Below are 15,802 nucleotides of genomic sequence, written 5' to 3' on the forward strand. Positions count from 1 at the left end.
CTGCAGTCAGGAATCTCTCGCACACAGTGGTGCTCTGGCTCAGGAAGGTCTCGTCACAGAGTGCCAAGGGCCTGGACACCATGCTGATCATACGCACTCCAACCTTGAGGTGCTCTCCGCGGAAATCTGGCCCAGAGCCCCTCCCTCTCCTGGGCAGCCGTTGGGTCCATTTTGCAAATGAAGGGGCTCCTGTGGGCTCGGCTGGGTGTGGAGAAAGCCCCTACCAGGACAGCCACCCCCAGAGGCACTGAAGGCCCTGAAACACCCAGGAGTGACAAATGGGCACAGCCAGGCAGCAGGCAGAACAGACCTGTTCCCTGAGGGAGGAGGAGAGCCCACACGGCCTCCAAGAGCTGCCGTGCAGCCTCAGAGGGGACCCAGACGGGACCCTGTGAGCCAGCCCCTCTCGAGTGTGAGTCCCGACATCAGAAGGGTGATGGCCACGATAGGCCGGAACCCAACTCTGAGCACAGGGAGCACTGAGGGGCCTGGTGCCAGGCTCGGTCCAGACTGGCTCAGGGCCACGGAGCCACAAGACCCATGGTGACAGCAGGCTCCCAGACCAGGTCTTGCCTCCGGCGCCCGAGGAAGCATCCACGGAAAGCAACCCCAGCCTGCAGTCACAGACCTCTTCCACGTCCAGGAAGAAACCAAGGCCTGACCTGGCCCCCGGTGACAGCCCCTAATAATGCCTGGGACGCTCAGGGTCTGGCTTTGGCGCCTGGGCAACCTGTGCTTTGGGCTGAGCCCACGTCATCCTGAGGTTCTGGGGACACCTGTTTCTGTGGCATCCCCGGAGCCTGGGGCACTAGCCACGCTGACTTAGGACCCTGAACACTCAGGGCCTCCAAGTCCCGAGTTCAGAGAGCCCACCTCCCCTGGCTTCTGGGAAAACTGGGCCCTTCTCGCTGGACTCTCTCCTTCGTGACCTTCGAGGTGCTCCTGCCTTAAAGGCAACTGGCAGGGAACCAGCCTGAAGGTTCCAGAATGCTGCAGCCCTCAGAAACTGGCCACAAGCCCAGCACTCATCAGGGATGCCCAAGCTGCCCAGCCGCTGCAGCCCCCGCTCAGAGGGCCCTGCCTAACCCTCCACAGAAAACAACACGGAGTCCCTGCCCCCCCAGGCCAGCATTCAAGTGCAGTTACTCAGAAATCCTCCTGGTAGCTTCTGTGTGCTGGGCGTGAGGACGTGGCAGTGCGCTCAAGGGAAACTCTCCCGAGCCGGGAGCTGGGAGCCGGGAGCTGGGAGGCTGTTACTTCCCCCTTCAGACAGTCATGACTCAGGATCGACACCTGCAGAGTTCTGTCCTTTAAGATGTTTGGTCCGTACTCCCCACCTGGTGCGGGGTCGCCACCAGCAGCCTGTGGTCCTTTCTCTAGGGCCTGAGCACACAGCAGGGACGCGTCCGCTAAAAGCCTGGGACCATCTAGAAACGTGTGGCCGTCCCCACCACCCTTCCCAGGTGCCACCCGGCCTTCACACGTGTTCCGTGTTTCTGTTTTCAAGTCGACGCCTTGAGCACAGGGGTACAACGGCTTTGCCCACTGGGCCCAGAGAGCGACACGCACAGTGGAAGGGCCTGAGCCCACCTGTTCGTAGCGTACCCGCCAAAGAGGCAGGCCGGAGAAAGCTTCTGCGGGCGGTGGGGTGTGACCAGGGCTTCAGGCATCAGCCTGCAGGAACGAGGGGCCACGGCTGGAAAGGGACCAAGAGCTGAGCTCCGTCTGTGGGACCTGGGATCCCAACCTCCAGCCCCTCCTCCCACCTACTAGAGACTCGGGATGTCGGTACCCTTCCCGCCAACCCCAGGACCAGGTCAACGACCTCGGTCTCCCACAGGCCAACTCCCACAAGCTGGCAACACCCTGGGGAGGCTTGCTGACAGTCTGTGCCCTTGGAGACTGTGGTCCAGTCTTATCCTGACCGAGGGTGCAGGTTAGCCCCCCTCCCCGCAGATAAAAGCAGCGGAGCTCCTGGACTCAGACAAGCGAGGGCCCCAGCGTCTGCTGGTGCTGCCCTGCCACAATGAGAATGTGCTCCCCGTGGGGGTCGCCGGCTGCCCGGCCTCCCCGCCCCCCGCCCAACGCGGTCAGCTCTCGTGACTCCAGGTGGTCAAGGCCCACAGAGTCACCAACAGCCCTGGATCAATGGATGTGGAGCCACTGCCCCCACACACAGATCCACGTCTCACAGAAATCTGAACCTTGATTCCCGAATCCTCCGGGGGGGATACCTGCTTCATTTTGCAAAGGAGAAAGCGAGGTGTGCAAGTGTTTGGTGAGCTGCCCAAGGCTGCTCCACAGACAGGGGCCAGAGCTGGGCTTCCAACCTCACCAAATGGCCCCAGAGTGCCTGCGTCCTGCACACACTATGCCATCTGCACACGACCGCGGAAGCCCCACGAGGGTTGATGTCGAGGCCACAAACTTTAGTGAGTAGGTGAATCCACAAACACAGGATCTGAGTGAACAGGACTGGCCGCCCCATTTCCTGGGCCTTTGTGACTGTACACGGCTGGCAGGAGGCCCACGTCCCACAGCCCCACTCTGGTGCCCAGCCCATGTGCACACTCCTGCCCCAGCCACACGCTCTGACCAGACCCCTCCCTGAGTCACGGGTGGACGCAGCTCTCCAAAGGCTGCCCTCTGCCCCGGAGCCCCGGAGCACCCTGGGGACAAGGGGCCACTAGAGGCCACGGCCTCCAGCTTCCCACCTCACCTCCTCCCCGGCAGGCTGCCCTCGGTTTGGCTGTTTCCCCCGACTTGCTGCATCTTGGACCTCTCGATATGCTCCACATAGGTCTGGATCATCTGCAAAGGACAAAACTGCTGTGTGAGTCATCCGTGCTGACCCAGGCATCTCTCCCTCCAGCCCGTGGTGCTGTCCAGGCCGGCAGTGCTCTGCCAGCAATGAAGCCACGTTCGTGGAGTGGAGTCTGACCAGCGCACAGCCGACAGCTTTCTGGCTGGGGCAGTAGAAACCAGAAAGAAAAGGCCAGAAATGCCAGCCAAGGCCAGCAGGCACGCGCAGCTGCCAGGCTGCGGCCACGTTCCTGTGTGTGGGTCATGGCCAGGTACCTACCTCTGTGTGTCGCTGGTGCAGAGCGTTGTACTCCTTCTTCATCTCTGACTCTCGCTCCTCCAACCGGGAAACTGGAAGACATAGCCACGGCCTGTCAGCAACACGGTCTGCCTCTCTACACCTCCTTGCTTGCCCTCATGCGTGTGGGCAGAAGGTTCCGGGACAAACTGATGCCTGGTGCAGACCAGACGGGTTTGGCCCGCAGAGACCCCAGAGGCACAAGAAGGCAGATCCTGGCCGGTCTGGGTGGCATGTGGTGTGTGTGCTGCGTGCCTGGAGGGTGTTCAGCTCCACCACTAAGACAGCCAGGATGACTGCAACCCACCCAGGGCTGCTATCTGTGCCTGGGCAGCCTGAGATGCAGGGAGCTCGCCGCGGTCAGGCGGAGACAAGATGCGAGCAAGGGGCTCGTAGAAAGGGGCAGAGTTCCTATGTGAGTAACCTCTATGACATAGGAGAAAGCTCAAGAGTACCTGCCGTGGGAACTGAACCAGCAAGTATCCCTGATGCACACCAAGGGCTGGAAAGACCAAGCTGCAGCCATGGCACCTCCGGGCCGGCAGGGCTGATGCCCAGGAGGGCCCCCTCTGGCCCTGCATGTGCTCCGCCTGCCACATGCAGGTGAGCCACCTGACTCATCAACAGGCCTGCCGGGCATCTTGCCCCCTGCGTCCCGCCACCAGGGCGAGCATCTGTGGCCCTTTGCTCAAACTTCAACTGTGTCCCTGTGGCCCCAGCAAGTGGAGAAGCTGACGCACAGAGTGAGGCGAGGCACATGACCGTCGCGGGCCTGGCACCCACTGGTGTGGTCCTTCCATGTGTGAGCCGCCCTGCTCCCTCGCCTCCCACCTTCCCTGCTTCCCGGGGGTGGTTTTAAACAGATCTAACAGGCGACACCAGTCCACATCTCCACCACCACAGGCTCTCCTGTTCCGCGGTGTCCGTAGAGGCCACGTCCCCCACCCCACAGCAGGAGCCTCAGAGTAGGCATCTCTATGCAGCTCTCTGGGGACCACACTCTGAGAAGCAGCAAGGGCATCTGCAGGAACTGGGGGTCAGAGGCTCATGAGGCTCGTGTAGCTGGCTGCCCCTACCCCAGGGACGGAGAGTCTGACCCCCCAGCCTCTGCTCCAGCCTTGGGAGGGGCTGCCCGTGTGTGCGGAAGGCCCTGGAGAGGACCCCTTCTGGCCTCCCTCCTGGCCTCCCTGCTGGCCACCACAGCGGGCTCCCCCAGCAAGCTCTCTGACCGCCCAAGAGCAGCGTCTCCTTGGTGGCGGACAGACAGGAGCCGGCACTGCAATGGGGAGCTTTCATCGAAAGGGCTGGCGAGGTCCGGCCCAGGCCGCATATTCAGCAAAAATGCTTTGTCATCAAAGGGGCCTTATTTATTTATCGATTTCCGCACAGGATTTGAGGCTGATTATGGAGACACGGAGCAGTGTGAAAGCATAAACAAGTGGTTGAGGGAATCACAGCAAAAGAAGGCAGCCGCTGGCTTTTCTCTATCAAAGGCTCTCCACATCCTTCCCAGCTGGGCCCAGTCTTACAACAACACACACATTCAAACGCGATTCCCACCCCACCCTCCCACCCCCCAGCTACTTACTCTGATCTGCATAGTTTTTGGCCTTCAATTCCAGCTGGCGAGTCTGAAACTCATAGTGTTCCACCTGGATTTGTAGCTCTTTCTTCTCTTGTTCCAAGGCATCTTCAAATTCGATGAATTTCTGTGCACGGGAGGAAAAAAGGGCAGGCGTGGTGAATGTGGGGTGCCAGGTGACAGCAGGGCTCACAGAAGGGTCACGGGCTTCCAGGACCGAGAGTCATGGGCTCCTGGCATCACACCGCCTGCCACCCTCTGTGGGCAAACCCTGACACGCACCATCCAGGAGCGGGGCCAGACAAGTTTCCCGGGAGTTAATACCTCTAGAACCTTCTAGTTAGCTCTCCAGAGAGTCTCGCGGGGCCCCAACATAGAAACACTCATGCTTCCTTTAATGATCTGTCATCATCTTGAAAGTCTTAATAATTCTGGAACAAGGGACCCCGAATTTCCATTTCCACAGCAGGCCCCACAAATCATGCCGCTGGTCCTTTTCCAGCAGAGTAACATGACTCTTCCCCACACTAAACACCTACATCAGGTCAAGTCTACTTTGCTCCTAATCTGTGTTCAGTTATGCTCGGTTCAGGAAGCCATCGCTACTGGAATAACCAACGGGGCTCGGTCTTTGGAATCTTTCGCTTACAACACGGAAAGTGTCTGAGCAAAACTATCATCAAACCAAGCGAAAACAACAGCTCTGCGGGGGAGCTGTTGACACCTCAGTTTTGTGGTGTGTGGAGCTAGAGAGGGCGGGGCGGGCAGGGGCCGGGAAGGGCGCGTGGGGAGCCTGCCTGGCAGCCTCACAGCTCCAGCCAAGTAAAGCACCACCGCCCCGCGGCCAGGAAAGCGCACACGGGCGGCTCAGCTGTGCACAAACCGCCAGCACACAGTTTGACTCACCTGGACACAAGCAGTGTCTGAAGAAGAAACAAAGGTTATTAACTGGCTGATACGGGTATGTTTTCATTTGGGTAATGTTAGTTCCTGTTACTTAAAAAAACTAACCAGAGGACGTGCAACATTGTGCTTCTGTGGGAACATCAGGCAGGAGTATTACGAGAAGAATATTTTTAAAAAACCGTAATTGTACCACCCAGAGTCGGTTAACATGAGGCGATGTCCTTCCAGATGTGCATGCGGTGTGCACACATGTGTGTGTGCACACGTGTGTGTGTGCACGTGTGCATGCGAGCTTACAGGGCCGAAGCGCTATCTCTTGTACAGAGAATTCTGGGAACCGCTATCTTCAGCCGCGTAACCTGGAGCGTCTTCCCACATCAAGAGACATACTCTCCCACTTCCAGTGTCGGTAGGCATGTGTGTGCAGAGCAGAGCTTACTCCATCAATTACCTGCTGTTGGGCTTCCAAGCTGCTCTAAAACATCACTGGGGTCCCGGCCTGTGGAAATGCCCAATGGCTTCCCGTGATGGGAGACCGTGGTCCTGGGCCCGCGAGCAGCTACGACCCCTCAGAGGGGCCGCCCAGCTCACTCCGCACAGGCTGGGGCAGGAGCCTCTCCCAGGGCCTGGACGCCTAGGGACCAGAGCTGGACAGCGGGGCTGCCAGCCTGATGGGTGGGACTTGGCCCGCCGTAACCGTCCTGAGTCGTCAGTCCCCTGGTGACCACGATATGTATCGGTCCCAAACAGCTCACTACGTCCTTGTCCGACGCCCTGCCTGCCGTGGACCTGCTGCTCCTCGTGATCTCTGAGGACCCCATCTTCCATGTGGCAGGTGCTTCCCCAGGACGCGGGTGTGTGTGCACTACACAAGCGTACTTCATCATATCTCCTTCCCTCGTCGCTCCGAAGCCACCTTTCTCACGTGCTCAATCCTAATACAGATTTCGGTTTATTTGTGAGCCAGGTCAGAGCTTTCTCTGAACGTGGACTGTTCCATTATCCCTTAATATCAGACACGTAATCATCCTTTCAAGTCCCCTTTTCAACATTTTCTTGGTTATTCCCACTTGCTTATCCTTCTAGATTAACTTGAGAACCATCCGGAGTCACTTGATATGTTTATTTTTGCATAAGCAGTTTGCCTGTCCAAAAGCACCGGCTCTCTGGGCCTCAGGATGGGGTCCTGACCTGCGGGCTGCACCCCTGTGGTGTCACACAAAGAAAAGGAGTCATTTCAGGGACATGTCCCCTCTATGTTTCCTCACTCATCACCTGCACTTGAGAGGTGGAAGTCAGCTGAGAGATTTCCAAACTATAGACGTTGTCAGAAAGCCCGCTTCCAGAATCTTATGAAGGTCAAGAGAGACTTTCTTAAATCTATCTTGATAGGTGATCATTAGAATCCAACCTGAGTGACAGTGCTGAAACGCTTTGTCATGCCCTAAAACCATGCCTACAGATTCCTGATGAAGCTAGCCACAAACCAGGTCACAGGCAGAAATCCTCTGACCTTGATATTTCAAGGCTTTCAGCATCAGGAAATACGGAGACATTAACCAAGAGAGAAAGCAGCTAAGTGAAGCTGTGTACACAGGCATCCTCAAGGCCACAGCAGGTGGCAGGGAGACAGATCCCACAGCGGTCAACAGGACGTCTGTGGTTCTCAGGCCACGTGGAAAGAGGGTGCCAAAGGGATGGCCCCACTGGGCGGGGAAGCTCAGTACTTCGTAACTGGTGCCCTTCCATCCTCTCGGCACCCCTGCGCAAAGGAGCATGGGTGCTCCCATGGGAGCTGCTCCCCAGGTGAACAGAGAGCCCCAAGAAACACACAAGTGACCATGAGCAGACTCGAGGACCCCGGCCTCGGACCCTCGCCCTCCCTGCGCGGCTCCCAGAGGCGCCTGAGCAAGGTGAGGCCACTGCTTCTGCACCACAGTGAGTGCGGCCCGGAGCCTCTGTCCCTGGTCCCCCAGACGTGGGCATCCTACTGGACAGAAGTGATTGGGGGGCCCCTCAAGGCCTCTGAGTCTGTGAAAACATTACAAACACAACGTGGCATTCTACACCTTCCAAGAAATCCTCCTTTTTCTTCCCCTCTTGAAGAAATTATTTCAATGTCATTCAAGTAATTTTGGTTAACAAAAAACACAAGCCAGCCATTTAACCAAAATGGGATATGCAAGGAAATCATCAAATACTATAGGGAATAAATAATGTGAAGGAACAGTGTCTGGCCAAGACTAAACAAATACGGAATCTTTGTTTCTTAGGAGGGAGTGCTCAGGGCTGGACTGGGGAAGACGTCATCTCGGCAAGTGAGGGGGACAGCAGGGGCACCCCGGCTGGCGGTTAGCTCAGGAGTGAAGAGAGCAGGTGGCACAGGGGACGGCCACGAGGGAGCAGGGCGCTGTCCTACCTGGGTTAGCGAGAGTCACAAAAATCCAATAGAGGGGTTCAAAAAGACAGAATATTTTTATTTCCACATCATTTACTTTGGATTTAAGGAATCGAGACTTTTCAGTGGTGGGGGACAGGGTAGGGTGGAGACTAAGTCAAGTCTATAAAGAAAGTCTTCCAAAAAATTTCTAAAGGAGAATCTGACTGTAACAAAATAGGACTGGAACTAAGAATAAAAATTGGACCATGAGCATTCAGGTCAAGTGGGTCTACGTGGTACTGGATTACACAAAAATACAAATCTCCTCTATCTGAAATCCCCTCTGCACACAGCAGTATCTCAATTCCAGAGATCTCCAGAAGGCGCGACTACAGCCAAGCGAAAACTTCGTACACACGCTGTTTGTACTACGGGTTTGAATTTGAAATTATCATCTGTCCAACCAAATCTAATCAAAATGTCATGAGGCACATGATAACCCACGGATATTTACGCTCACTCGTAGGACCGATCTTCTGAGCAGCCTGAAGAGCAATGACTAGCCATCCTATGACGAAGGGACCCGTTGTCTTATCCTTAGCATCTAGATATGAAACAGCTAATTCTCACGTCTAAATACCAATATACCACATGATTCCTTTTAGATTTGTTTTTTTTTTTTTTAAAGATTTTATTTATTTATTTGAGACAGAGAGAATGAGAGAGAGAGAGCACATGAGAGGGGGGAGGGTCAGAGGGAGAAGCAGGCTCCCCGCCGAGCAGGGAGCCCGATGCGGGACTCGATCCAGGGACTCCAGGATCATGACCTGAGCCGAAGGCAGTCGCTTAACCAACTGAGCCACCCAGGCGCCCTTTAGATTTGTTTTTAAGTATACTACCCCCTCCCTCCCACTAACAAAGTGCTGGGTTTTAAAATGAAACTCAGCTTTGGTTTTCAGAATTTGCTTTCAGGTGAATCTCAAGATACATACTGAAACAACCTGAGTGCGGGCTCTTCCAAACTAGGAGCCAGAGGAGGCCTTTCTCAGTGTTCCAGGGAATGAGGTCATTCCTCCTGACGTGTACATAAAAGCACAGGTAAGAAGTAAACTGACTTTTCATGTCAAATATAAAATTAAAACCACAGCAGACGTCAGGATCCCTGATTCCCAGAACGCAAGAGAGATTATCAGGTAAACACTCTTTTATAATGTAATCATCCGTTCTGACAACTTTCATAACCCAGGGTTATTTTAATGGCAAAGTAAATTAGCATATTGAATCTAATTCTCCCCTTGTCTGTGTCCTTTGGGTCAGGGTCATACATAGGAAATAATTCAGTTCTGGCTGGTTTGTTGGAAATGAACCCAACGGGAATCAGAGATCTCATTTTCTTCCATCATTTCCTTCTGGGGGCAGTGAGGGGATAGAGTGGATTTCCAAAAGAAAAGTGCTCTTTTTTCGACTTTTATTTTAGACAGGCAGAGCGGTAAACACTCAGGCTGTGGGGCGCAGGCTTCCATGTGTGGGGGCTGACTCCCTTGTACAGTGTTGATAGTGATCAAATATTTACCGGGCGCTCCCGGCAGGGGGGGCAGTGAACCCCTGAGACCTCAAACCACAGATGTTCTTTACAGCTTTCTTTCCATTTTCCACAATGGGGTCAGCACATAGACGTGAAATGCAGGGTAGGCAGGGGAGTAGAGCAGGATGGAGCGAGATGGCTTGCTGGGGGGGCGCACTGGGGGAGGTACAGAAGCGCACGTCTGTATTCTAGCATGACACACATGTCTGAGAGATCACGCCACCCCCGTGCAGGAATCCAAGAATCGGGCTGGATTCATAAAAAAAGCAAAGTTTCCTCATGTTCGTGTTAAAGGGACCGCTGGTTCAGCATCCGCCTGAATGGAATCCCAACGAATGGCACTGGTTTAATTCACACTGATTTCCAAAGGTTGGCAAGGCAGACACAAAAAATCTCTGTGTGTGCCCAAAAGAATGTTATGGTTATGTTTACGTATTAAATATTAATAAACATTTTATACGTTAAGATACAGGCTATATAAAATATACACGTAGGACACATAAAGTACATGATGTGGTTGGTAATGTGAGATGGAAGGAAAAGGAAGATAAAACTAAAAGCCTGATGCCCCACCCCGGGAGAAGTGAACCTCCAGGACCCCGTGTTCTCTGGAGCATTCTCAGCAATGTACCCTGGTTTCTTTAACTTGCTCATCCGCTCAGCTTCTGCCTGGCTGCTGCTGGGTTTAACAGCACGCGGGCCCAGGGTGCTGGCTTTGTGGACACAGGGTCTTGCTGTCCAGAAATGAACACTGCAGACATGACAAGGGCCCTGGGCCACACGCGTGAGCAAGCACCCACGGGCTTCCACAGCGGGGAGAAGAGCCCATGAAGGGGTCCGGCACCCAGAGAGTGCATGAAGTTTCTGGGGAGGGGTGCACGGAGACTCTCGTGAGAGGCGTCACTTTGAATCTGTCGCTGCGGACAGTCAGAATCTAAACGTGCCAACTTTTGCTGCCCAAACCCCACTGGGTGAGGTGTGGTCCTCCAGGATAAGGACCTGTTCCCCGCTTAACCTGGCATTCCCCAAATCTCCTGCGCATGAGAGGTGATGAGTATGCAGGCTGATAGCTCACTTCCCTGGGGTGAGACTTTCCTACCCTGGTGACTCAGGTGCTTTCTTGGGACTGGCTGGTCCTATCGCCAGCCACCCACTGCTCCGGACCTCTCCTGGGCTTTCTCTCCCCAGGAACCCCCATGCGCAGCTGCATCTGAGCCGGGTTCGGAGAAGCCACCTCCCGCTCCACCCACAGGGGAGGGACGGACGGCCACACGAGCACAGGGCTCGGCGCTACAGGGAGGGATAAGGACGACACTCACAACCACCCGGAAGAATCTCAACATCATTATGCTGACTGAAAGAAGCCAGACAGAAAAAGACGAAACACCTGCACAATTCTATTTATATGAAGTTCTGGAGAACGCACAAGACTCTACAGTGATGGAGAGCAGACCAGTGGGGGTGGGGAAGCAGGGAGAGGTCACCAAGGGGCAGAAGGAGACTTCAGGGATGGTGGCCACTCTGGGCGGGTTTCTGGGTGTACACATGTCGAGACTCACCAAACTGCACAAATACGTACAGTTCAGTGCATTCACCTCAATAAAGGTGTTAGAAAGAAAGAAACACAGAAACGAAGATGTATCCCAGGGTCAAAGATCTCGCCGTGGGCCGTGACACCAGCGTTTCTAGGCACTGGGGACTTCTTGCCAAATTCTTCACAGCCTTTTGATAATTTCCTCACCTCCCCGTTCTATCCTACACAGCTGGTACTCCTGTTTTGTTGCTGTTTATCTCACACTGTTTTCTTCTGTCTGGTCTCCTGTATCCAAACCTACTGCTTCGTGAGCTCTCCTCTTTCTGGAACGTGCTCACTGAACAGCATTTCCCTCTGTCGCCTGTCCGCCCTCCCCGGAGAGCTGAAGGCTCCCATGCTCCGCGGCCTGGGGCGGGGCTGCCTGTGCTGGGGGCCCTAGTGATGTGTGGCTGTTTAAACGCATTAAAATGGTGTAAAATGAGAACTTGCATCCTCTGTTGCATGAGCCATAGGTGAAGTGTCAGTGGCCCCGTGTGGTCATCAGCTACTGAAGCAGACAGCACGAATGAGAACTTTCCATCCTCACAGAAGGTTGTGTTGAACAGACCACTGCTCTACCGACTCAACCATAGAGCCTTTGCCCTTCGGGGACCAGACACACGGTTGGGTGTGGTGTGCACAGAGGCAGAGGAAAGCCTCCTCTCTCCTCATCTGCTCACACACAGGTGGCTAGCATCTCTTTGAGGTGTGCCGTCAGCGGGAAAAGAACCAGCCTTGGGGCAGAAAGAGCTAGAAGGGCACTGCCCCCTTGATCAGGCAGAGGCAGCCGTAGGGTGCTGGGGTGCGAGGCACAGGGACCTATCCCTCTAGCCAGGCCCTCATTCATCTAAGCATTCAGCATCTGGATGCGCTCCGAGCAGCCCTCGCGCCAGACGCCAGGGAGGCAGGGGTGCCCAGGAACTGGAACCGCATGCAGGGGGGCGGCGCAGGGAGCAGGCCCCTGAGGGAGGTGGGCCTGGCGACCGCATCAGAATGAGGCCAGGCCTGGCAGGGTTCAAGCAGGAGGGGATCCTCTCTCTCTCTACCCAGAGTAGTCCCACCCGCACCTGTCACTGCGCATCCCACGCCCCCACCTCATCAGCACGCGGGTGTCCAGTGTCTCCCCCAGTACCTCCCCACCGGGTGCCTGCCCCCAGATCCAATCCCCAAAGCCTGCAGCCGAGCCTGGCATCCGGACTGCCCTGGCAGATGAGGACACAGGGGAGGGGAGATGGGAAGCGCCTTTGCAAAAGTTCCCTCTGGCTGAGGAAGGGCTGGGACAGGGAGCGAGGCTGGGAGGCCAGTGGGAGGCGCCGACTGGGACCAGGACGGTGGCAAAGGAGACAAGAAAGGCGCCTAAAACCAAAAGTCAAAAGTCGGGCCAAAAGAATGGCCGGGACTCGGTGAGCGGTGGGACAGGGGAGCTAACACCCGGACGTTTCCCAGAGCACAGGAATCACATGCCTGAAAAGGCACATTGGCCCGGCTGCTGGCGGCGCCCCTGGTTGTCTGCTGTAGTAACGGGCCGTCCTGCAGCCCTCCTGATGAATGGGGCCTGAGAGAGGGACCCTGTCCCGCGCTTGTGGGCCTTGTCCCCCGACACCCTTCCTGCACACAGCAAGCAAGGGTTTCAGACACTCAGGGAAGCGCACATCGCCTCCGGGGGCTTCCTGCCAAACTGGGGGGCATCCTGCAAAACAGGGGTCCTGTGATGTCACAATCGTCGCGGTTGCAAAAAGCAGAAAGCGAGGACCCGATCCAGAAGAGAGGAGGCTACGGGGACAAGCAGGAACTCGGAGGTCATGCAGAGCAAGAGGGAGGGGTGGAGAGACAGAAGGAAGAGCAAGGTAGAAAAATGTTCCCATTTGGGAATCTGGGTGCAGGGTGTTATTTCTGCAACTTCTAGAAATGATTCTAATACAGGAAGTTTTAGAAAACTTTAAAATAAAAAAAACAGTGGGGCACCTGGCTGGCTCAGTAGAAGAAGTGCAACTCTTGATCTCAGGGTCGTGAGTTTGAGCCCCACACTGGGGGTAGACTTTATTAAAAAATTTTTTTGTTTTGTTTTTAAGATTTTATTTATTTGACAGAGAGACACAGTGAGAGAGGGAACACAAGCCGAGGGAGTGGGAGAGGGAGAAGCAGGCTTCCCACTTAGCAGGGAGCCTGATGTGGGGCTCGATCCCAGGACCCTGGGATCATGACCTGAGCCGAAGGCAGACGCTTAACAACTGAGCCACCCAGGTGCCCTAAAAAAAATTTTTTTTAATAAAAAGACCCACAGGGGCACCTGTGTGATGCAGTTGGTTAGGCATCCGACTCCTGGTTTCAGCTCAGGTCATGATCTCAGGGTCCTGGGGTGGAGCTCTGAGTCGGGCTCTGCACTCAGCACAGAGTCTGCTTGAATTCTCTCTCTCCCTCTGCTCCTTCTCTCTCTCAAATATAAATAAATAAAATCTTTAAAGGGGCGCCTGGGTGGCTCAGTTGGTTAAGCGACTGCCTTCAGCTCAGGTCATGATCCCGGAGTCCTGGGATTGAGCCCCGCATCGGGCTCCCTGCTCCGCGGGAGGCCTGCTTCTCCCTCTCCCTCTGCCTGCCGCTCTCCTTGCTTGTGCTCTCTCTCTGTCAAATAAATTTAAAAAAGTAATAATAAAAATAAATAAATAAATAAAATCTTAAAAAAAAAATAATAAAATAGGGCGCCCAGATGGCTGTTGGTTAAGCGTCTGCCTTCGGCTCAGGTCATGATCTCAGGGTCCTGGGATTCAGTCCTGCATCGGGCTCCCTGCTTGGCGGGGAGTCTGCTTCTCCCTCTGCCCCTGCCCCTGCTCTCTCTTTCTCTAGTGCTCTGTCAAATAAATAAATAAATAAAATCTTAAAAAGAAATAATAATAAAATAAAATAACCCGCAAAACCCAGATATTAACTTTAATTTAGAAGCCCTCGTTTGGGAAGAAGTAACTATAGCAGTGCCCCGGGAGGACAGGCAGGGGCCGGGAGGACAGGGAGGGGCCGGGGCAGTGGGCCCTCCCCCACATGTTCACTCTGGCTGGGAAGCACCTCTGTCTCCATTTTTAAGGGAGATCTGGTTGTTCTCCTGTAGACTCGGTAAAACTATCTTGGGGTCGACCTTTATTTATTTATTTATTTTAAAGATTTTATTTATTTATTTGACAGAGAGAGATAGTGAGAGAGGGAACACAAGCAGGGGGAGTGGGAGAAGGAGAAGCAGGCTTCCCGCGGAGCAGGGAGCCCGATGAGGGGCTCGATCCCAGGACCCTGGGATCATGACCTGAGCCAAAGGCAGCCGCTTAACCAACTGAACCACCCAGGCGCCCCCAAAAAAATAATTTTTAAAAACTGCTTTTAATATTACAACATGGCAAGAAAAGAAATCCCATGTCTTGTCCAAGCGGTGGTGAATTTGCTGTTTCTAATGTGGGAAACCAGAAGAAAACCTCTGCTTCAGTGCATCAATTCACCGATGAGAAAAGGCAGATCTACAGAGGTGGATTAGGGCTTTTCCTCCCTCCAGCTTAATCCTATCCAAATGTTCTCCTGCAAACTGAATTACTTTTATGTAACCAGAAACAAACAGTTTGGGGTAAAACTTTCCTCCCGTTGGACACCTTTCTTACGAAGCTGCAGATGCCAGGGCCTCAGCAAATACCCACATACACTGGACGGTCTTGTAGGAGTTCGGGGTATTAGCAGTAGTTTCTTTAGGGCTGAGATGAGTTTGATGCAACAATGGCTACTGATTTTTCGTCCTATGCGCTACATGCCTGACCTCCGCAGGGAAGAGGGCTCTTTGCTATCTGGGGAGCCCTCCACCTGTTCCTCCTGCAGGGTCACACCAGGTGGGCATCTCCTCGCGCTCCAGTCCTCCCACTCAACTGCCCACTTCCAGCCTTTCCTAATGGTAGGAAATTAAAGATTCAGCATTTTTAAGGTCTCTGTAGAAATTTTAGAAGCCAGCTCTGCAAGCTTGAGCAGGACTCAGTTATAAGTACAAAGCCCACACAACCAGAGACCGAGATGCCCGCGCTTGCCATCTGCAAATCAATCCATCAAGGTGCTCTCTCCCCCGACTCAACTAAACTTGCCTCTCCGCAGTTCTTCAGGAAAACAACAGCCAACAACGGGACTTGGCACTTGATATGAAAGCAGCTTCAGGGCTGGCAGCTCCCTCACTGCCAGAGAAGGGCAGACTGGTCGATGGAAGTGCAGCTCCCAAGGGCAGGGCTGGCACTCAAGCCTGCGTCTGTGGACTCTGGGCCTCGGCCCCACTCCTTGGAGCCCACTATCTCTAGCCAGACCTAGAACATACTCGCCATCTCTTGTTGGTGTTATCATGGGCAGTAAGTGAGGGACAGGGATATTTGCTCTGCTCAAGGCTTTTTAAACAAAACCTGCAGGTTCCACCTGCTTGGAAGGCTGCAGGCGGCTCGGGTTACCCAGCTCTGACTAAGCCTTCTTGCGCAGAGTGGCCAGAGACGCAGCAGCTACTGGGCAACATGAGCGTGCCTCAGCCTGTGACGTTCCAGCTTCTGTATTATCAGACACACATCTGTGATCTCAATTCCCTGCCTAGAAAAAGAAGTGGTCTTTTCCACAAAACTGGAAATGACTGTCTGTTGGATTTAATGAACACGATACAATACCAAAATGGTTAC

The 15,802-nt window shown here is 54.4% G+C and overlaps 1 protein-coding gene across 10 annotated transcripts in view; it reads right to left on the minus strand.

The window, feature by feature from the left end:
- Nucleotides 1-15,802, minus strand: part of MAPK8IP3 (mitogen-activated protein kinase 8 interacting protein 3) — a 47,430-nt gene that overhangs the window by 28,918 nt on the left and 2,710 nt on the right. For all 10 annotated transcript variants that reach the window (XM_032425649.1, XM_032425643.1, XM_032425641.1 and 7 more), the window contains exons 2-4: nt 4,689-4,809; nt 3,083-3,153; nt 2,720-2,811 (exon numbers count right to left, since the gene is read on the minus strand). In XM_032425649.1, coding sequence (XP_032281540.1) covers nt 2,720-2,811; nt 3,083-3,153; nt 4,689-4,809 — 284 coding nt within the window. The remainder of the gene's footprint in view (nt 1-2,719; nt 2,812-3,082; nt 3,154-4,688; nt 4,810-15,802) is intronic.

This window comes from Phoca vitulina, unplaced genomic scaffold (assembly GCF_004348235.1).
Source record: "Phoca vitulina isolate PV1807 unplaced genomic scaffold, GSC_HSeal_1.0 scaffold33, whole genome shotgun sequence".
Taxonomy (NCBI): domain Eukaryota; kingdom Metazoa; phylum Chordata; class Mammalia; order Carnivora; family Phocidae; genus Phoca; species Phoca vitulina.